Raw genomic sequence first — 22,800 nt, 5'->3', positions numbered from 1 at the left:
ACACATCATATGTTCTACAATAAGAACATTTCATATCATTATGCCTTCAACACAGAAGCAGATCCACTCTGCTCAGTTTCTGGAGATTCTCCACGTGAAGTTGCTTTGCTTAAATAGCTAGCTACTCGACTGATAAGTTAACTTGCTAAACACTGGCTATGCACTAGCCTAGACAGCATGCTAGCGTCATTAGCATATTAGCATCGATCGCTAGCATGTTAGCATCGATCGCTAGCTTGATATTATAACCATCACCATGTATATACAATAGGCTACAATATTTTACTTGACAGACAATCCGTTGAACTTGAAGATCTGAAGACTGAACTCGTGAACTGTTTTTTGATTCGTGGAGAAAGTATTTTGAGTATTTTAAATACAAAATTACTCCACTCTAAAGTATTTTGTTACAAATTACGTTAGATTTTTAATCGGCCTTATCAAATACAAATTACAAAATACTCAAAAGTTATGGGTTAAGATATGGGTTGTAAAACATTGATGATGTGAATCTTTAGGCCCAATGATACATTTCATATGATTTCTAACTATATAAACATAAATTCGACTATCTATATTAAGTACTGTGCAACCATTTCTGAAAGAATGGTTAGTGATTACCATCATATTGTGAACAAAGAATTTCGGGCGGGTCCACGCTCCACTCCTTAAACTGATTTCAGTGGATAGTGGGAAAGTGGCAGTAAGTAATTTAGATTTTAGTCCATAATGTAATTTTGTAAACTGAAATCACGCCGAACCCGAAGAGGGCAGCAGTGAGTGGTCGCGTGCTCACTCTCCCAACGCCGACGAAGAAGAAGTTCATGGAGCACTTTCCAATCGTGGAAATGGCGCTACGCGTTGTGGAAGCCTGAAGTCAGAGGGAGCATCTCGTGCTTGTCAGTCGATTGAAGCGCCCACAGGGCTCTACGCATGAGAAGAAGCGGATTATGACAGAGGGGGAAAGGAATCGGGAGATTCGTCAAGGAAAACAAAACACTCGTGGCTCTGATAAAGCCGTCGACATCTTCGGACAGGTAACTTAACGTCGGTAGCAGCTAGCGGCACATTGCATCACGTTCACACGCGTAGCTGAGAGCGATCCAACGGAGCTAGCTCCCCAAACTCGCTCGTTTTGCCTAAATCCTCCTAAAAGATTGACAGTAAGAGTTCACCGGTCGCTAAACGAAGATCGTCCGTACCGCGATGTTGCCAGTGGCTACAAGCTAGCTTGGTGAGTTTTGTATTGCTAGCCTAACGTTACACTACAGTAACGTTACGTCTGCACTGTTCCAGCTAAAGCTAAAGCGAGACCACTGAATTACCTGTAACGTAGCTAAATCATCAGATTCAAGCGACGTTAGCTAGAGACAAGAGTAGTGTGATGTTGGTTCTGGTGAAATAGTAATGTTTCTCCAGGTTGTCACGGAAGAACCAACGCTAACGTACTCGCTGCTTTGCTAACATTAATGCGAGCTAATAACACGAAAGTAGCAACGTAGCTCGTGTAGCTAGCCGCCCAGACTCAACTAGCATTAGAGTTAAATGTTAATCAGATAAGTTTATTTGTTGGAGCACGTATCTAATACGTTAACAGCAGACTCAAAGTGAAATAAGTACTGCCATGTATGTATATATCTAGGCCAACTATCTTAATTGAAATGGTGAACTCGGATAAACTGTAATCCTGCGTGACCTTGCAGGCTAACTAGGTAGCTCGCTAATGAACTGAAACAAGTGTTTACGTTAAGGCAGCTACCAGACCTTATTCCGCACGAAATAACATTCGCATATTAATCATGTGTTGTCACTGTGGCCTGTGTTTAACAGCACTGTGCATTGCATTGCTAAAGAAAGAGATGGTTGGTTTGTTTACATCATGTCAAGCAGCAGTTGATGAAGCTAATCTACACTCTGCAGATGCTAACCGAGCTCAGATTAGCCAGTTAACTGACGTCTAACCATCCACAACGTCCACATATCGTCTGATACGTTTGAAAGTTGCATAAAGTGACGAGAGTTGCACATTTTACGGGTTGTCACGCGTTAATACTTACGCACGTGAACGCTTGATGTTGTATTTGCTTCGTTGTTTTTAATAATCTAATAATTTGTTGTGAAATCTCTGCATCTGTCAATAGTCTGTCACATCACGGCCACGCTTCTAAGTGCGTCAATGTGCCCGTATAGTTGGTCATTTTTATAATTTGTCTACATGTTGAATTTCACGTCATGGCATGTGGCTGCGTAGTGGCAGGCTCGTTGCGCGGGAGTTCACTTGAATCCACTGTGTGTTCAGCCCTGTGGTCACAGAGGGCAGTATTGGGTCTAATCTAGCACACTGTGAAACTGACGGCCACATTTCCATTCAGGTCGATTTGGCCCTGAAAGCTCAAGCACAGTGTTTATCATACTGCTGGAGATGATGATATCTTGTATGAGCACGAGTGCAACAACAAGGCTGATGGGCATCATGCACATTTACAGACTAGAAATGGTGATAACAAGAGTAAATAGAAATCAACACAGGGTAAAACATGTACCAGAGTTAATGACATCAGCTATAAGCAAATCTATAAAAAATAATAATAATAATAAAATAATTTAAATATAGGCATGGATTTTCTTATTCTCAACGTGAAGCTGGCAACTATGTAATAGTTTAGTTTTATTCATTCAGTACTGTTGGCATATCACGGTTTTGTTAAATCGGAACAGATAAAAAGATTTAAAAAAAAAAAGAAGTCTGCAAACAGATGTGTAGCGTTATGTCCTGGGTTGTGGTTGATTAGAAAGCAAACCCAGTGGCTGGACCAGTTGTCAGCAAGGTTGCTGACAGCGCGTTTCCTGACAACTGGGGCTGCAACTGTGGTTTGAAAGAAAGATTTCTTTTGTGCTGTAAAAGCCGGTCGAGCAGATAAAGCCCAAAGTAGATTTATAGCGTAGGAAGCGCTCCAAAAGACTCTTTCACAGGTTGTCATTGTACTTGAACTTATTGATGAATGTATCTAGGGCAGGGTGTTTCTAACATACTGTATATCCTGTGTTGTTGTTGTTGTTGTTTGTACAGTGAACAATGCATGACCTGACTGCCCAAGTCACCAGCAGCCTGCTGCCGTTCCCAGAAGTTACTAAAGATGCTCTCGGGGAGGATGAGATCACTCTAGACTCTGTGCTACATGGGAAGTTCACTGTTGGTAAGTTTTACTGATCAATACTCCCTATAAATGTATATTTTCTTCCCTCCATCCTTAGTTGCAATGGCAAATAGGTACACAAGTAAAACAGTGTAGTTTCAAATGACTGATGTGCTAAATTGTATTGCTCCATTTAAAATGAGTGATGCTTCGATTTAAGTTTTATCTTAAGAACAGCTTTTACAAATGGCTGCAGGTCGCATGTTAACTCATTAGCTGTTTACTTCTTAACAATGGAACCTAGCTTGGTGATAGTCCTGGATCATAACCCCCTTACCTTTCATTTCCATGTCTGTGTGTGCAGGCCGCAGCGGGCTGGCCTGGCTGGCCTGTGGCCCCCATTTGGAGGTTGTCCATGCCGTGACAGGAGAACGTCTGTCTGCGTACTGCTTCAGCGGCGGAGGCGAGCAACCACCCTGTGTCCACGCAGCCAAGGACTTCAGCTGGCTCAAACGGTCAGAGCTGTCTTTTACTATTCATGTCTTTATCACTCTTTGATGTGGATTGTAATCAATCAAAATGAACCATTAACTACTACGAGATTTCTAGATATTAATGACGGTGCTTGAAATGTCCAAAGCTAACTCCTTTACTGTTTTTTTATGTTACTAGGTCTGGATTACTAGTTGGCTTGGAGGAAGTAGAGGGCAGCGTGCTATGTCTCTATGACTTGGGACTGTCGAGGGTGGTTAAAGCGGTGGTTATACCAGGCAGGGTGAGTTGGCGGCGCTTCAGGTCTCCTCTACTCTTATCTGGTAGAGTTGGTCTTATGCTTTGATTGTGAATGCTAAATTCTTGGAGCAACATATCGCAGGTTTCAAGCAACATTTCTAGAATCAGTTGAGTCATTGGAATATACAAAATGATCAGACACATTTAGAATTGTGTCTTTTCTCTTGTAAGTGTAAAACAAATTGCAAGCAACCTGGCCCAGATTAATGCTTGCTTTACAATGAACTCTCAAAAAAAGAACTTAACACAGCACATGCAAATATTTAGGTACACTTTCAATACTCATTTCGTGACTGACGTCAGCTTACAGCTTTATATTCTTGTGATTGACATTGTTCCTTAAAGGTGAATTTGTAGTTTTTTTTGTTGTTTTAATACGATTTTTGTGTCGGCAGATAATAAAGTAGAGATTGATAAATTATAAATGTGTATTTACAAACTAAAAACATATCTTATCCTTCCAAACCTCAACAACATCTGTCTTTGTTTCCCTTCTTTCCTCTTTAGATTACAGCTATTGAGCCGTTGGTGAGTTATGGCGGAGCGAGCACTTCGACGCAGCATCTTCACCAGAGTCTACGCTGGTTCTTTGGCATTGCTGCTGTAGTGACGGATCTCGGTCATGTCCTGCTTGTGGACCTCTGTCTCGACGACTTGTCCTGCAGCCAAAGTGAACTGGAGTCTTCAGGTGATTAGCTTGTGTGACGCAGCGTTGGGTTTATTTTGTTTTTTCATGTTTAATGTCTTGCTTTATGTTTTCTTCCTGCCACACACACACACGTTTGTTTCTCTATCTAAAACTATCTCGCTTTTTTTATTTACTCTTGTGTTCCCAGACCTGCAGGTAGTGACCAAATCTCCTGCAGAGATCCCTCGGCTGAGAGAAGTCAGCACCAGGCAGGGCAGACATCTTTGTCTCCAGCTTCATGGGCCCAGTGGAGTTGGAGCCACAGCTCTGCAGTATATCTCCAGGACCAACCAGCTGGCTGTGGGATTTTCAGATGGACACTTACAGCTGTGGAACATGAAAACCCTAAAGAAGGAGTGAGTTTTTGTATTTTAATACATTGTTATTTTAAGAATACCATTGATATGTACATTTTAAATACCAAAAATGTATCGTGTGTATGTTAATTTGTGTTTGATCCCTTTCATGTGTAGATACCACTCCCAGTTGGAGGGTGGCAGGGTGCCTGTGCATGCCTTCACCTTTCAGGAGCCAGAAAATGACCCCAGGAACTGTTGCTACCTCTGGGCTGTCCAGTCTTCTCAGGACCTGTAAGTCTTACACAATCACTATGTTCTTTGTTTTGAATATTAACAGGCAAAGTAATGGCGTCACATAGCTGTTCCACCAGCTTCTGTAACTCATTGGTCTGAAAAAAATGAAGGGTTTATGGGAAATAGTTTGTTAGAGATCGCTTTTTATAAAATTACCGTGAGGTTTCTTACCTATGGAACTGGACCTGGACGTTCGGCTTACATTTTGGCTCTCTATAATCATGAGATTCTTGTAAATTGACATTATTTGTGTTTCTAAGGACTCCATCCAGGCAAAGTGTGTGTTTTGTTTTTGCCAAATTCTTATTTTTTCCCTCTGCTTCCTCTCACTCCCACACAGTGAGGGAGATATGGTCAGCCTCCGCCTGCTTCAGATGGCCTTCAGTGAAAGGAAGTGTCTAACTTCCGGGAAGATCCTCTATGAGGTCTGTAATGCCTTAAAAAAATGACACCACATATTGCACAAATACTTTCTCTCCATTCTCTTCACTTAGTTAAATCTTCACTTGGCTGGTTCTGTATCAGTCCTAGCAAATCTACTTTACAAATACCTTCCTTATTTACTCTCCTCCCTCTTTAACTTTCAGGGTCTGGAGTACTGCGAGGAACGCTACAGTCAGGAGTTAAGTGGCAGAGCTTTCCCTCTCAGGACCCAGGCTACCAACACCCGCCTGCTGAGTTGCCAGACCATCGAGAAGTTCCGACCCCACCCTGACAGGGATGACAGCATGAATGAAGGTTAGCCTGCTTCCCCTGAAACTACCCATGGAAGATATGAGTATGTAGGGAGCTTGTTAGTGCAGGTTTGAATCATTATTAGTGCAGGTTTTAAGCACTATTAGTGCAGGTTTTAAGCATTGTTAGTGCAGGTTTTAAGCGTTGTTAGTGCAGGTTTTAAGTGTTGTTAGTGCAGGTTTTAAGCATTACCAATCAGAGTTTAATGGTTAGTGCTTTGCCATTGCCTGTGTTGTCAAAGGAGTAATAATGGAATATTTAAATGGTTATACCATTGTGTGATCTCATTAAACTGTTTCTATTACCACTATACTGCACGATGGAGAAAAGTTCTACTCTTTGTCTCTCTTTTTTCGCATACTGTATCTACTTCCTTTCAGTTGTCTTACCTGCCTTTTATTTTTTTTAAACACTTCAGTGATCATCCACACTTTTCTCCCTTCCTCTGTCTCATTCCCTCCTTCCTCATCACCCAAATTACAGTTGCATCTCCGGACACCAGTGTGTCTATCTTCAGCTGGCAAGTCAAGGTCTATGGTCAGGGAACCCCATCTACCTACATAGGGGTTTTTGACATCAACCGTTGGTACCACGCACAGATGCCAGACTCTTTGAGGTACCGTGGAGACTAAATTCATAACTTCATAAGAAGTTTCTTGATTGCTTGATTTGCCGTGACACTGTTTTTTCACTGTGTGTTCTTGTCAGAACTGGAGAGTCTCTGCAAAATTGTCCCTACCTGGCAGTTTGGTCTCTGGACCCAGTGGTGCAGATGGTGTCTCAACACGTCCTCCTGGATGTGGTGGTGCACGACCGCAGCCTGAGCAGGGGCCTGCCTTTCACCTGCCCCCCACCAGAACAGTACTTTAACCCCACCACATATAACTTTGGTAGGTGGAGACAATATATGTATCACAATATATCACATAATATGGAGAAATTATAAAAATGTAATATTAAATCATCTTCCAGGTCTGTCATTTTTCCAGGTACTATCGCTGTGTATTGATGTTGCCTGTTTGTATAAATCTGGAATTTACTTGTGCAGACATGTCCAGTTTTGTTGTTGAAATATAATTTTACTAATAATGTTTTTCCCTTCCATGTTACAGATGCTACGTGCCTGCTCAACTCTGGAATTGTGCACTTAACCTGCTCTGGGTATCAGAAAGAGGCAAGTCTCTTGTGTTCATTTTTCGATCAATACACATTTTTATCTCAACATTAATTTTATGACATTTGATCCAAATGGTAAAAAGGTAAATATGTCACTGTATTTATTAGGGATGCACAAACGGATTATTACAAAACAAGTCGTTTAATGACTTATGAACGGAACGTTTGGTTTTTCTTCTCACTAATGTGCAAAGCAAACTGGAACCGTGACCCAAAAACTGCAGTACAAACCAAAATGTGGGCTTGTTGAACTGTTGCACCACTAGTTTTTAAATAAATTCAACCTGTTTGTATTTTAGTTTACACAGCCTTTTCTTTGTGTTCTTGTTTTTTAATTTGCATAAGATCATATGATGTTTACCACTGAGACTACACAATATTTACTCTTCAAGTAGGATGTAAATATGTGAATAATAAAAGTAAGCTTCTATTACACCACACCACCTTCATTGACACCAGACCCTGAGCTTTTTGAAGAAAGCTGCTCCCTGTTCCAGTGACATCATCTCCACTAGCTACTCTCGCTGCCTCATGTCCGGCCTGCTCTCATCTCGCCTGGCTGACACTCAGGCTTCCAGCCTCTCTCAGGTACACACACACACACACACACACACACACACACACACACACACACACACACACACACACACACACCACTAAGCTGACATCTTGGTCTCCAGAAGTACTTATTCACAAAAAGCCACCGTTCCTGGTGCTTTTGAATGCTCTCTTTTAGTTTACATTACAAACTGATTTACAGAGATAGCAGAAATATGTATTCAGAAGTTTTGAAACTAATTTGTACATTAGTAACTTGATGTTGGACCCTCAGGAGGAGCAGCTGGATGCCATCTTGTCAACAGCGGTGGAGACCAGCTCCTTGGGACTGATCACTGGCTGTATTAAGCAGTGGACTGCAGAAGGTGAGGACTCATTCTTATTTAACTGTCAAATTGTTTCTTATATTGCTCATCAAGACTCACAGCAACCATGCCCGCAAATATGTGGCGAAGACGTTCGCTCTGTGTTTCTCTCTCTGGCTTCATCTCACACATAGACACACTCATAGTTTTAAGTCCCTCTACATTAATACAGTCAACTCTAAAGCTTATAATTCTGTCCCTCTTAAACAGAACAACCAGGCTCTGCACTGAACCTGCGCTACATTCTGGATTGGGCCTGGAACAAAGTGGTTCACACCAAGGAGGAACTGGATGGCATCTGTATGTTTAAATATCATTTTATACTTTTAATCAAATTACATTTTGAATTATATAGAATATAATATATATCATTTCTTGTTTTAACATCGACCAAATTTGGATTTGCGAGATGATCTTATTAAGTCTTAATAAATGTAAGTGGTTGTCAAGAACTGGACATCTGACAAACCGTATATTTGGCAGTTTGTGACCACTCAGGTGGTACATTTGAATATTTTAGATAAAATGTTTGCAAGGTAAATTCAGGTTAGTGGCTACTTAATCTTTTACAGTACAGTATTATTTAACCTTACAAAGGCGCAAATGCCTGCCTTGTCTGTTTGTCGATATTGTAAATTATTCATTATTTACATGATATTAATCCCCCCTGTTTCCTCCTATTCCAATGCTGTTTGCAATTTGTTAATACATTTGTGTGTGTGTGTGTGTTCGTGTTCGTGTTCTTTAGGTGCACCGCTGTTTGACAGCTCATCCAACTTCACAGACCCTCAGACCATGCAGCTGCTCCAGCACAGCCAGAGACTGCTCAGTAACCTCAGCACCATCTTCCACTGTCTGCTCAGTGAAGCCCAGGAGCTCACACATAAAGGTACAATATCCTCACAGTCACATGAACAAGTGTTGTGTTTCCCTGTGATGTCAGTGGAAACGGGTTCAGCCAGCCCACAAACCTGTTTTTCTCATTTCCCATTTATGTTTAACTGTAAGAAACACTCTTGCAAGTGTTTTTAAAATGTCTACTGATGTCAGTAATTTGATTATGGTTTGATACCTTTTAAGCTATACCTTTGAGCAGCGATATCAAGAAGTTGTTATTTTGAGTTATTTGTCGGTATTGACAGGTTTTGCTTATGTTTTTGTGGTGTAGGTCTGGTGGGTCTGATGAACAAGAACTTGGTTTCTAGTCTGATTTCCAAGTACGCTCAGGTGGTGCTCTGGTTCTGTCGTACCGGTCTGCTGCCTGAAGGATCAGGTAAGCTGTTGCTGGCATAAACATTATTTGGGAAACCGTACTAGCAACTTCACACAAAACAATTTCTCAGAGTAAGTGAGTAAACAAGTTAAAAGCAGGTTGAATATCTTTAGGTCACTGACTCCAGTGACCTAAAAATCTTCTTCAACCAGAAGCATTGTGCAACATAAGAAGTTCAAGGCCTTAGCTGTCTGCACGGGGTGTAGCTAATTAAAAGCCTGGCTGCTGTAAACAATTAGTCATTACAGTTAGCAGAAATGTGTCTGGTTCTTTTTCTTTTAACTTGTTAACAGAAATCCAGCATACAATTTCTTAAGGGATTGCCAAACTTTTGAATATCGGTATAGTCAGTTTTATTTATTGTAATTGTTCTCCCCATTAGACGACGATGCTCTCCAGATCTCCAGGCCTTTCTACACTCACTCAGTCATCAGCAACTATTATACTATACGCAGAGAGGAGCTCACCAGGCTGGCTAAGTGAGTATTACATATATTCCACATCTAGGACTGCAGCTAAGCAATATTTTCATAAGTAATACCTGTTACTTTTGGATGATGATGATGATAGTCGGCGTTGATCTAATGCTGACACACTCCGTGGTCTCCTCAGGGGCAAGTGGTGTGCAGACTGCCTGATGATCGATGGTTTGGTTGGCCAGTGTGGCGAACGCTTGACCAACCTGTGGAAGAGGGATGAGGGTGGGACAGGGCAATACCCACCACCTACATTGCACGTAAGCATGAACTTATTTATTTATAATATCATTTATTATGCACCATCTAATCTATATCAAATCGAGTTTGAATCTGTTGCTTTTACCGTGTGTGAAGAATTGAGTTTATACCTCTTTTATCCACAGGCCCTGTTGGACATTTATCTACTGGACAATATTGATGAAGCTGCTAAAAATGCACTCGTATCCTTCAATTATTAATGTCTGTAGTGCCTAAAAAATGACACCACATATAACACAAGGATTTCTTATTTTTAATTCAGGGGTTGCTACTTCAGTTTATTTGCTTGTTTAAATATTTGTTGTGGGTGTACAGCTCTAGGAAGCTGTGTCACTGTTTTAACATTACACAAAAGAACATATGTAATGACTTTTTTTGTAATTCTGTTGGTTTCATTATGTAAAAACAGTCAGATATACGATCATAGCTTTTTTTTTTAGATTATTCATGATTGTTTTCCATTTATGTTTTTGCAGTTTAAAAAAAAGAAACCGTAAAATGAATCATCCAACATTCAAAACCATTTCAATCAAGTAACCTCGGCCATAGTTGTAAATCTTACACTCTCCTCATGATTAAGCCTCCTGCGTGTATAAGCCTTGACCTGTTGTTCCAGGTGATTTACCTGCTGCTCGATGTTATGTACTCCTTCCCCAATAAGGAGGGAAGTTCAGTGGAGTCTTTCCCCCCAGCTTTTGCAATCCCTATTGGACTTGTGAAACTAGTACAAGGCCTCTGGCTGCTGGACCACCGTGATCACCAGGTACACACCGGCTGAATATTTGACTGACTTTTTTTAAAGATGTAAATTTGAATACACATTTTTGTATTTAAAGGTAATGCTAATACTGGACATCAGTATTAGCATTTTAACATTTGTATACACATGAATGACCTGTACTATTAATATTACGACCTCTTCTGACAAATTGTATGCTTTCTTTTTCTCATTTGTGCTGATCAGAGTTCATTCGAGTTGCTCCTGCATCCAGCTGCCTCTCAGTGTCCGTTTGAGTGGCAGCACGAGCGTGTCCTACAAGCACTGATGTGCCAGGGCCAACACTCAGTGGCACTACGATACTTCCACGTTACGAAGCCCCCAATTTCCTCCACCTCCCAGGCCAAACTCTGTTTGTCTGTACTGCTACACAACAGGTTAGAGCAACGGGAAAAGACACTGTGCAGCAATACCAGCAGTGTCTGCTGTCAGTAAAACTTAAAGTTGTGCATATGTGAAAAATGGGCAAGAAAAAGGCTTTTTGTTTAAGGAAACGAGCATGTCGGCAATCCAATGATTCGTTTACGATGTCTTACCTTTTATTAACGCAGTGTGTCCTTCCAGGTGTCTCATAGAGGCGTGGTCCCTGCTACGGCAGCACTCAAATCGCCTCAACACGGGAGAGCTGCTGGGCTTTCTGTATGAGAGCTGCCAGGAGCTGGGCCTCATCAAGGAGCTGCTCAAACTGCCCCTGGGCCTCACTGAGCAGGTAGGAGAGAGATGAGAGAGATTTATAAAACCTAACCCGTCATTATTCTGTTTTTAGATTCACCTTTCCTGGTGTTTTTCGGATATAAAGTGGATGCCTACAACTCTTGGGTCTTGGGCTTGTGTTTCAGGAGAGTTTGGAGAAGTTTCTCCAGGGTACAGGCGGTCTCCAGAACAGAGAACTGCTGATGGTTCATTACCTTCAGCAGGCCAACTACATTCCTGCCCTGCAGCTCAACCACAGCCTCAAAATGAACATGGTGGTATGTTTGACACACGCATGCATAGCATTACACTAATTATCACAGCGTTATCTGGATATACAGTATGTGACATTTATAGTATTCAGAATCAACTGTATTTAATGAATTGTTATCGATTGAGACATACTATATCCAAATATGACATTTCTGTGCACCACTCTACGATTATATAGAAAGAAGATACTTGCTTCCGTTAGATTTATAACCACTTCTCTTTGTTCCTAGAATGAGCGAGACCCAAAGCTTAAAGAACGGTCCAACACCAGGAACTCGATATTGGATCAGTATGGCAAGGTATTGCCCAGAGTCCAGAGGAAACTGGCAATGGAGAGAGCAAAGCCCTACCAGCATCCCTACGCCGTCCACAGAGAAGGTAAGGAGATGCTCAACTTGAATTCAAGTCTATTGCACTTCGGGCTCAAACGATTCCTTGAGTAACGCAATAAGCAAAAATCATGTGTGTGAGACAAATTTACTAATAGTGAATGGTAACAGCGGCAGTGTCTGTTATTTTAGTTTTAGTGTAATGTAAACAACAGCTTCAACATTTTTACAAATCTAAATAACATATTTACACTCGGCTCCAGTTTCTCGGCCGCAGCCACTGTCGACCATCACCAAACGCTCCGCCAGTGAGAAGGTGATGTCGAGGGCCGGCTTCATCAACAATGTCCTGACCAAGATTGAGGAGGTGTGGTTGGGCAAAGGAGCTACACCACAGTCCTCCCCAGCCAAGAGGTGAGCATGCAGTACCAGAATTGCATCGAAGTGGGAATTGTTTTTTTTATTATTTTAGATTTGTTTTATTACTTTCTAATATTTCAATGTTGTTTCTGCCAGCTCCTGGGCAGCTGATGTTCAGAGCCCCAAGACCTCCTCCATGGCCCTCTCTGAGCCCTTCCTGGGAACTCCCATCACCATGACGGCCAAACGAAAGTCAAGGTACTCTACTATGAGCTCCATGTTAGCCTGAGTGAAGCATACCATACATATACACTGACACAGATAGTTTAATCAGTGTTTTTGAACATTGCTACTACTTTTACACTACTTTTAATCACACTTAAGAATACCAGCTGTTTTGATAATTTACATCATAAAAACAATCATTCTAAAATAATGACTTTCTTCAATGTGCACCAGGCTGATGGACTTGGTGGTTCACCCCTCCTGTCAGACCCCTCGGCCTCTTCTCAGCCCTCTCAGACCTCCTAACTCCTGGGTTTCTCCAAAGAGCATCAGCAAGGCCCCTGAACTCAGTCTGCTGCAAACACCGCAGGTTGTCAAGGTGAGCAAGAATTTGACACATGATCTTTTACCCCGTCAGGATAGTTAAAATAAGTCGAATGTTGTATTCCTGGAGCATGTCGATATTGTCTTACACTTTTCGTATTTTTGTTCTCTCAGCGAGCTCGGGCCTTGGCTGCCTCTGGCCCTGTGTTCTCAGCCTTCACTCCCCAGTCCATCCTGCGCAGCAGCCTGAGGCCCACACCCGTCGCCACCCCGTCTGCTTCCCCAGGACGCTCCATCACCCCCCCACTCCGCAGCAAAGAGAGCCGGATCACCTTCATCGAAGAGGAAGAATCTCCTGAACCGGAGAAAGGTGTCCGATGGACCAATGGGGTAAGACCAAACACTAGATAGGAGTGGTGTGTTGAAAACAAACACACAAAAACTCACTAGATTGTGCTTACCGGTCAGTATCGGCACACTTCTCATCAATTATCCTCATCTTTGTTTAGCTGGTAGGTTTGATTTTGTTTCTATAATAAAATGTATTTTGTAATCCTCTTTGGAACTGTTTCCTCTCTAGATGGCAGCAGACAGTGAGATTAGCCTGCTGACCAGAGGCCCCCTACTGTCCAGAGGCCCCCTGCTGTCCAAGGCGACCCATAAGACCTGGTCCTCACAGCCTGCTGACGAGGAAGAGAATGGAGACGAGTTAGAGGAACAGCCTTGTGTGACGTTCTTGCCTCCAGAAGGTGGTATTCCCTCCCCACAGCTGAGATGCTTTGAGAGTGAATCATCCTCCATCCATGAAGCCTCTGCAGAAACAAGACCTTCAGATGCAACTCAAGCACAACTTATCCTGAGCTTGGACTCCAGCCAGATATCTGTTCGTTCAACAGACACCACTCTAGAGTATTACGATGCACCTCTTCCTGATATCTCAGAGGACCAGGAAGTGAAACAGGGGCATACAGCTACAGAGAAGGAAGAAGAGGTAGTGACGGTGAACATCAAAGGCCTAACTGAAAATCAAGAGCTAGAGGAAAAGACCTCACCAACCACTGAACAAACCCCTCTCCTGACATCCGAGGACATAGAGAGGGGAGAAGAGGAGGTGAAGGAAGATGAAACAATTGAGGACGTGGTGGAGATTGGTCTTGAAGAGGAGACGAAAAACAAAGAAAATGTTCAGTCCAAAGAGCAGGATGAACAGGATGTTGAGTCAGTCAGCGAGCATGAAGATGCTGCAACTCACATTTCTATTCACAATCAAGGTAATTCATTTGCAGAATTTCCTCTGAGTTTCGTTATAACTTTTAATAATCGGTGGGATGCGTCACACCAGTGCTGCCCAGCAACAAAATATAAAGACGTGCTCTGCTCTGATATTTTATATTTTGTATGTTACTAGTTTGTAACCAGGTAACTGAGAGCACGGACTCTGGCCCTGAGGTTGAATCTCCGGATCTACGAGTGGAACAGGACGTCCAGACAGAAGCCACTAAATCCACAGAGTGCACTGAGTATCTGAAACCATCTGCAGCCACTGAACCCACAAATGAACTAGAAGAGGAACTGGAGCAATCAACAGGTCTATTTTTAAATGATGGATTTATACTGTAAAAAAAGTCACAAGAAATGAATACCTCATATTAGACAAGTGATTAATATAGACAACACGGTGTAACACATGGCTTTTCTGAAACTCGTTTGTTTTATTACACCAAGTTTACAATGACTAAGATGTTATGATTCTGTATTGTCCGACAGATCTGACAGAGTTTGTGCAGAGACATCTGTTTGGCGGCGATCTTCCACTTACCCGCTCAGGAATCCACAACACATCACAGACCCAGACGTCCTTCAACAGGTCTGTATCCTTTTCTCTTCACTATAACACCACATTTTGGGGAATTAAAAGCGATCAAAAACTATATTTCTCAGATGTTTATAATTGAACAAGAAAAAAAATGACTTCCATTGTAACACAAAATATTTTGATCTCTGTTTTTTTTTTCCAGTAACCCAGTTAAAGTCTGAAAATAACTAATATAAAATAACGGTCTGCTACTCAGAAATTGTATCTGCTGCTTTTGAAATCTAAATGCGAGTATAACATTTAGATAATTGAGGCATCATTTAATGTAAAGATTGTTGTCATTCCATATATTTACACAAAAACATTACATGCATGATCTATTCCAGTGTTGAATTACACTGGGGCTTTCAGGGGAGCCGTCTTTTTTTGGGGGTGGTACACGCATGTATGCACATTAATGAATGTGCCCACCTATGCGCAAAAATATCTTGATTTAACCAGCAGAATAACCTAGCTCTCGTTCTGGTTCCTGGGCTCTAGCCATAGTTTGCTCAGGGTTTGTAGGTTTCACTTTTAAATATTATTTAGGTCATAGTCCATATTAATACAAACATTCTAGTTTATTTTGTCAACAAGTGTGTACATATCACTATAGACATGGAAATTCGGTTTCCTTAACTGGCCCTTTCAGCCGTTATTGTTTTGTTTTTCACAGTTTAAAAGATATTCTCTTTTCTTCCAGTGAGTCACCAGGTGAGGTTGAAGTGGAGGTGCAGGCCGCTGTTGAAGCTCCGCCAGTGTTCACCAGCCAAATATCTACTGCCTCTGTGACATCCTCCGAGCCAACTGGCACAGACTCCCACTGTAAGGAAGATTGTACTCACATGCACATTAACACTGGTACTCTGACTGTTACAATACTGCTTTACTAATTTTCTCACACACCTGCACTTTTCTGCTCTTTTTTTTTTTTTTTATCTCCTAGCGGTTGTGAGTGTAAACGATAGTGAAGAGCTTTCTAGTCCTGTGTCTGAGGAGGAGGAGGAAGAGGAGGAGGAGGAGGAAGAAGTAGATGAGGATGATGAGTCTGATCAAGCTGAGGATGAAGATGAGGAGGAGGAGGAAGACTCTGGTAGTGAGGTGGAGATCATTGAGGAGGTCCAGGGTAATGGGAGGCTTCCACCCCTCCAACCCAGTTCAGTCTTTGAACAGCAGGGACACACACACTTCCTGCCAAGTCTGTCAGAGCAGGAGGCTGCGGAGTTCTCTCTGATTACACCCGGCGCAGAGATGAAGGTAACAAATGTAGAGCTTAATCAATTAGTCAAAGTTGTGATACACATTGTCATCATTTTCTGACGTTTAATAGATTAAATGATTAATCAATCAATCACAAAATAAATCAACGAATAAATTATTCTGTGTGTTTGCTCCATTAAAGATGGTAGAGGAGGACATGGAGGGTGAGGTGGTGATGGTGAGACTCGGGGTAGATGAAGACGGGATGGAGGCAGATGAGGATGAAGAGCAAGGATCATCATACGTGGAGCTCAAAACCTCTACTACTCTACTGGTACCTCTGGAGCTTGTGGAGGGGCAGGATGGCCTTGTCGATAGTTCTCAGCTTGGTCTCCCTGAGCTTCAGCAAACCATTGTGCCAGATGACCCGAGGTCTGAAACTCACAGCGGCTTTTCTCTGATGCTGGATATGGACGAGGACAGGGATGAAGAGGACGACACACTGCCTATGGAGAATGATCTACAGTCCTCCAACCCTCCCACCTTGTCTCCAGCAGTGGAGGCTATTGACGAATTTGAGGCCAAACCTGAGGTTATTGTTTTGGGAACAGATGATCAGGATCTTCCTCTGTCTGGAGAAGTGTCCGAAGAGGACCAGAGTAAAGAGATGGACACCTTGGATGGAATTGAGATAGATGGAATGACAGAGTCAGAACTTGCTGACATTCAAACTGAAAACACTGGGGCAAACCATGGGGCAGGAGATGCTAAACAACCGAGTAATGCAGACTTTGTAACGTTGGTTGAACTCCATGAACCTGCAGGTCTCTCAGTCTCTGGGCCAACTCCAGGGGGAGAAGTCCCTGCAGTAATGTTGGCTGAAGATCATGAGCCTGAAGGTCTGTCACTATCTGGACCAAGTCCAGTGGGAGAACTCCAAGCAGTAATGTTGGCTGAAGATCATGAACCTGAAGGTCTGTCACTATCTGGACCAAGTCCAGTAGGAGAACTCCAAGCAGTGATGTTGGCTGAAGATCATGAACCCGAAGGTCTGTCACTATCTGGACCAAGTGCAGTAGGAGAACTCCAAGCAGTGATGTTGGCTGAAGATTATGAACCTGAAGGTCTGTCACTATCTGGACCAAGTCCAGTAGAAGAACTCCAAGCAGTGATGTTGGCTGGTGATCAGGAACCTGAAGGTCTTTCACCATCTGAACCAAATCCAGAAGAAGAACTTCCAGCAGCAATGTTGACTGGCGATCAGGAACCTGAAGGTCTTTCACCATCTGAACCAAATCCAGAGGAAGAACTCCCATCTGTAATGTTGGCTGTCGATCAGGAACCTGAAGGTCTTTCACCATCTGAACCAAATCCAGAGGAAGAACTCCCATCTGCAATGTTGGCTGGCGATCTAGAACCTGAAGGTCTTTCACCATCTGGACCAAATCCAGAGGAAGAACTTCCATCAGCAATGTTGGCTGTCGATCAGGAACCTGAGGGTCTTTCACCATCTGGACCAAATCCAGATGAAGAAGTCCCAGCAGTAATGTTGGCTGGCGATCAGGAACCTGAAGGTCTTTCATCATCTGAACCAAATCCAGAAGAAGAACTTCCAGCAGTAATGTTGGCTGGCGATCAGGAACCTGAAGGTCTTTCACCATCTGAACCAAATCCAGATGAAGAAGTCCCAGCAGTAATGTTGGCTGGCGATCAGGAACCTGAAGGTCTTTCATCATCTGAACCAAATCCAGAAGAAGAACTTCCAGCAGTAATGTTGGCTGGCGATCAGGAACCTGAAGGTCTTTCACCATCTGAACCAAATCCAGAGGAAGAACTCCCAGCAGTAATGTTGGCTGGCGATCAGGAACCTGAAGTTCTTTCAGTCTCTGGACTAACTCCAGTGGGAGAACTCCCAGCAGTTATGGATGACAAAGATGCTTCTGCAGAGAAAGATGCTGCCGAGGAAGAGAAGACAGGAGAGGAGGCGGACAAACCAACACCTGCTGTGGATGAGGAAGAACCTGGAGAGAATGGGAATGATAATATGGACACAGATAAAAACCCCAGCACTGAGAGGGCAACTGTCGTGGAGGAGAAGCAGCAGGACCACAAAGCCTTAGCAGAGACAGAAGATGATAACGGGGAGGAAATTAAGATGGAGATTGAAACAAGAGGAAGAACCAGGGGAAGACAGAGTAACGATAAAGATGTTAAAGAGGGGAAACCTGTGAAGCAGGTTAGTCAGACAGAGGAACAGCCTGTGCCAGAGACGCCCACGTCTCAGAGGAAAAAGAAAGCACCTTTCACCCCAACACGGAGGACCACGAGAGGGAGGACAGTTTCCTTTATCTCTCCCCTCCCGGAGGAAGCGGATGAGTCAGACGAGGATAGGAAAGTGGAGGAGGTAGAAACAAGCGCTCTCTTACCTGCCTCGCCTAGTCGTACACTCAGAAAACGTAAACAGAACATTGAGACTGAAGTCCAAGCTAGCACACCTCGAAGAAGTACTCGCAAAGCTCAGATAGAGCCTCCTAATAACAAGGTTGAAGAGGGGGACGCCACAGATAATGACACCACATTTGCATCAACCTCCAAGGCCTCTTCTCCTGCCAGACGGCGAGGTTCCCAGAGGGCCACTTCAACAAAGACCACCCAAAGGACCCAGAGCGAAGATGATGAGGAACAAGAGGCTGAGGTCAAAGATACAAAAGTGTCTCGCCGAACAAGCTCCAAGACTCCCACACCGGCCAAACGCAGGACCACTCGGGGAAACACTCCGAGGAGGTCCAGCAGAAGAACATTGAGTATCAGTGAGGTGGTGCCAACACCGTTAGAGATCTTGGAAGATGAGGAGGACCAAGTGGAGGTCTTTGCTTCCCCTGTCAAACGCAACTCCAGGAAAAGTCGGACAGAATCCTCAGAGCCGTCCCTGCTAGAGGAGGAAGAGAGCAAAAAACCTTCCACTCCCAGCAGGGCAACTCGACAGTCTAAATACCCTACCCTAAATATTTATCCACAAGTAAGTAATCTATCTTTTATTTTTCTTCTGCCACCAGCAGCTTTATAGCTCACTCTGTCATTCGGTCAGTCCAGAAAGTTCCCCACACCTTTTGGTGGCTGAAATATGGCATAGAGGTCAAGTGTGTGGGTGCAACGGTGTGTGTTTGTGTTATTGCCTGTAGACCTTTTCCAAGGCAGATATTTTGACACGTCAAAGTAGGAAAAGGACTGGTGTACTCAATAACATTAATGATTGCTGCATGCCACTTAGCAGAGACCCTGGTGTTGTACATGCTGGCTCACTGTAATAGCTTACTGGTACACTTTAACTAGGCCATCGTTGATGTTATCAATTTCACCTGTGCTTTTCCTACTAGGACATGTCAAAATGTGAAAAGGGTCCATTGGCAAAAAGGGGGGCTGTGTGAGACTGGCATATAACAAAAATGGAGCAAAGCTTCTAAACTGATTCACGTACAATGAACCGCCTTAGACTCTTGAGGGAGGCGTCATCGCACTCAGAGTTCCTTTGGTGAAGTTTTGCCCCCCCTATACTTAAGCCACCTCCACTTTCAAAACTCATGAATCATTTATCATAGACTCTTGTGGGAGGTGTGTGGATGCATGTGCTCACAGCATCGCTTCTATAGCAGATAAGAGAATGTTTTCTGTCAGTAAGGTACTGAGGTTGTAAAGCTTCATCTTATTCACCATCATCTGATGTTGGTACATATAAAGCCATTTTTGTTTGTTAAACTGTCAACTGACTTTTCTATCAAATACATATGAGAAATAATTAGTTTAAACTCATATCTTCATCAGTTTCACCTTTTTTGTCTGTTTTACATTATTCCAAATTAAATGTTGATAAAGCCGTTCCATCCATCATTGATCATTAATGACATTTCACACTCCCAGGTGAAACTGGTTCCTCTATTACTTCCTCAGAGTGCAAAGAAGATAAGAGCAGAGACTGTAACTGACAATTTGAAAGGAAGTGGAGCTCTACTTGAACCAGAACTTAACAGCAACAACTCCCGTCGACCAACTAGAAGCAAACTCTGGGATCACCCAGAGGAAGACCTTCCTTTACTGGATTCACCGTTGGAGGTGGATTCTGAAACTCCTGTCGCAGACGCCCTCATCAAGAGACTTCAGGATGAGGACGAAAAAGAGGAAGGTATGTATGAGGCTGCATACAGACATCTGCATCTTAGTTCCTGTAAGATGTTTGTCATAGAATAAAGCAGCTTAAATGTATGGACATAAAACTCTTTTTCTTTTTTTTATGCAATTACAGGAGGAATAGTCGTCACAAAGATGGTAAGAACCAGCAAGAGGAGTACAAAGTCGTCAGTAGAGCAGGTTCACTCGCTACTTCCTTTGAAAGACAGCCTGGTCCCTCAACCCGAAGAGTCTAGTCCAGGCGAGCATTCATTCATATACTCCCCCTCACGAAGAAAAACAAGAGGTGAGCTTTTTTTTTTTTATCCATTTACCTCTTTGTCCATTCATTCATCTATCATGGTTTTAACCCTGTGTTGTCTTTGTGTCAGCTAAACGAGCAGAGTCTCCTGGCCTGAGTGAAGAGTCTGCAGCACCTGTCACCCGCAGCAGGAGAAGAGTTGTCAAAGATACCTCTGTTGCTCCTCATGTAAGTGCTTCTGCTTATGAGGCTGGATATGCGTTTTAACCTGAACATAGTCATTTCCTCAAACATGTAATACCATGAGATCATTGTTAAGCAGAGAATTGTTTTTATTTGTATTCTTCCTCAAAAACTAAAAGTAAAAAAACCCTTCCCCACTTCCTACCCCCCTACTTCCGGCACCCTAGCTTGGGCCACACCCATCTCAAAGCTCGACATTCATTTTGATCTCAACTACACATCTGTAATGTTTTAATGCATCTTGCGTGGTTGAAACGCTGTTGCGGTCACAAAATCTGTCCATAGACATGCACTACACTTTAAAAGGGTTAATGAATAAGATGTCTTTTGAAAAGCATTTTTTGGTTTGTTTTTATTTTTTAAACTTTTTTTTCAGGAGGAAATTGCTTCAGAAGAAGATCTTGTGGAAGTGGAGAAAGCAGCAGGTGTTTCTAAGACCAGAAAAGCAGGCAAAAGAACCGCAAAGTAAGATCCTGTCCTCAAGAAAAAGACCTTATAGACCCCAAAGGCCGAGCATACAAAAAAATAACTGCTTATTTTTCAGGACAATTTGCACTCTAGTGTGCTCTGTTGGTTTGGGCTAAAGAAAATCACTCCCTGCTCAGGTGTTTGTTTTTTCTTCACTTTCAGATCCAAAGCCATTTTGGAGCCGCCTCCCATAGCAGAGGTGGACCTGATCTCACCTCTGCCCAGCCCAGCCGATCCGATCCCGCGAGCACTGAAGAGGATTATAGAGGGAGAGGCCCCGACCTCAACCATTAATCTTCGACGCAAACGCATAATGGACACTGTTTTCACAAAACCTGTCACACGGAGGAAGAGACTTTAAGGAGGTTGGTGGTGGTTTTAACCAGTGAACCTCAGACAACCACCATACAATTAGAACCAACCTCGGTCAGGAGCTGTCAAATAATAGTGTATGCCTAAACTCATGATGGTTTCCTCAAATGCCTCACAGTGCTGTGGTTCTCTTTGTATATTTACTTTCCTGCAGGACAATAAACAAAAGCAATGTAGGCGTGAAAATCTATTTTTTAGGACAAAACACACCCGTGGATAGCAGTGTGAGCGAGGCATATATTTTTGGAGTTTACACATCCCGCTCGTACTAACTGGATTTCACTTGATATCATATCTGTTGCCATTTAGTGTTGGACATTTTGCAACGCTCCTCGTAATCCACTTAATTCTCTGGACACAGAACGGCACAAGGGAAAGCAATCAATGTGGGCTTTTAGAAGCTTCTATTAATAAAAACAATGACTGAACTTAACCTGCCTCTAATAAAGAGGTTTTATTCACATTCTCTTTTAATTTTGTTTTAGGTTGTTGTTGGGTTTTTTTTGTCATTGTTTACTTTTTAGATTTTGAGGCCTGCTGGTTTTCTATTTAACAAGAAAAGCAACCAACCGAGTGGAGATGACACATTTTTACCGATACATTTGTATATAATCTTTTGCTATGTTCCAAATAAAGTTAATAAATACATCCTTAAGAATTACGCTCTTTTTGAGATTTTAAGTGTCTTGAATGTGTTTGATCATTAGATTGCCTGTGCCATAGTCTTAAATTTCAGTCGATTTGTGTGATTTTCTGAGAGGCAGACGCAGACTTGTACACTAATCAGATTTGGACTGTTTCTGTATGTTAGGGGGATGTTGTATAGTGTGAAAGAAACAAAAAAAGACGCACAGCGGTTTGGAGTTGTTCAAATTGTTTTGGGACATGTTAATAGGCTTGTTTGATTAAATTAATGTCAACTACCATCTGACACATAGGCTATTTTCTGATGAATGTATGTAGAATGTCTTATTTTTGATGACTGCTCTTTGATAAATATGGTAAAGCTTGAATACTTCTCGTGTTGAGTTGTCTCAATTCAATTTACCGTCTTCATTGCGTGTGTGTTAGTTTGGTGGGGCGATGGATGGAGTGAATCGAGCACAAAGCCTTTTTCTTTCTTTCTGTCTGAGCTGTGCAGCGAACCGCTGAAAGGAGCCACAAGCGATTAATAATCTTTCACAATAGCTGAGACCTTAT

General features: G+C 42.6%; 1 protein-coding gene across 2 annotated transcripts; it reads left to right on the top strand.

The window, feature by feature from the left end:
• Nucleotides 1–879: 879 nt before the first annotated feature.
• Nucleotides 880–22,613, top strand: ahctf1 (AT hook containing transcription factor 1). Of its 2 annotated transcripts, XM_079156937.1 has the most exons (40): nt 880–1,037; nt 3,071–3,197; nt 3,502–3,652; nt 3,810–3,912; nt 4,437–4,617; nt 4,766–4,973; nt 5,091–5,207; nt 5,551–5,635; nt 5,798–5,948; nt 6,429–6,561; nt 6,654–6,835; nt 7,058–7,119; nt 7,581–7,709; nt 7,954–8,044; nt 8,255–8,344; nt 8,793–8,933; nt 9,213–9,317; nt 9,700–9,796; nt 9,930–10,053; nt 10,180–10,236; nt 10,671–10,817; nt 11,019–11,209; nt 11,397–11,541; nt 11,672–11,803; nt 12,029–12,176; nt 12,391–12,541; nt 12,644–12,745; nt 12,947–13,091; nt 13,211–13,426; nt 13,617–14,307; nt 14,445–14,624; nt 14,804–14,903; nt 15,595–15,716; nt 15,838–16,148; nt 16,294–19,110; nt 20,010–20,271; nt 20,392–20,562; nt 20,648–20,745; nt 21,137–21,225; nt 21,391–22,613. In XM_079156937.1, exons 2-40 carry the CDS (start codon nt 3,077–3,079, stop codon nt 21,587–21,589), a joined length of 8,745 nt encoding a protein of 2,914 aa, XP_079013063.1. In that variant the 5' UTR covers nt 880–1,037; nt 3,071–3,076; the 3' UTR covers nt 21,590–22,613. The 2 variants fall into 2 exon arrangements, with proteins under 2 accessions (XP_079013063.1, XP_079013062.1); XM_079156936.1 differs by lacking the exons at nt 880–1,037; nt 3,071–3,197; nt 3,502–3,652; ... (7 more) ...; nt 6,654–6,835; nt 7,058–7,119 and having other exon boundaries at nt 7,587–7,709; nt 20,040–20,271.
• Nucleotides 22,614–22,800: the final 187 nt, after the last annotated feature.

The sequence above is a fragment of the Pholis gunnellus genome (genome assembly GCF_910591455.1).
Source record: "Pholis gunnellus genome assembly, chromosome: 1".
NCBI lineage: Eukaryota > Metazoa > Chordata > Actinopteri > Perciformes > Pholidae > Pholis > Pholis gunnellus.
The sequence above is the reverse complement of the archived record's forward strand: the minus strand, read 5'-3'. Positions and strand labels throughout refer to the sequence as shown.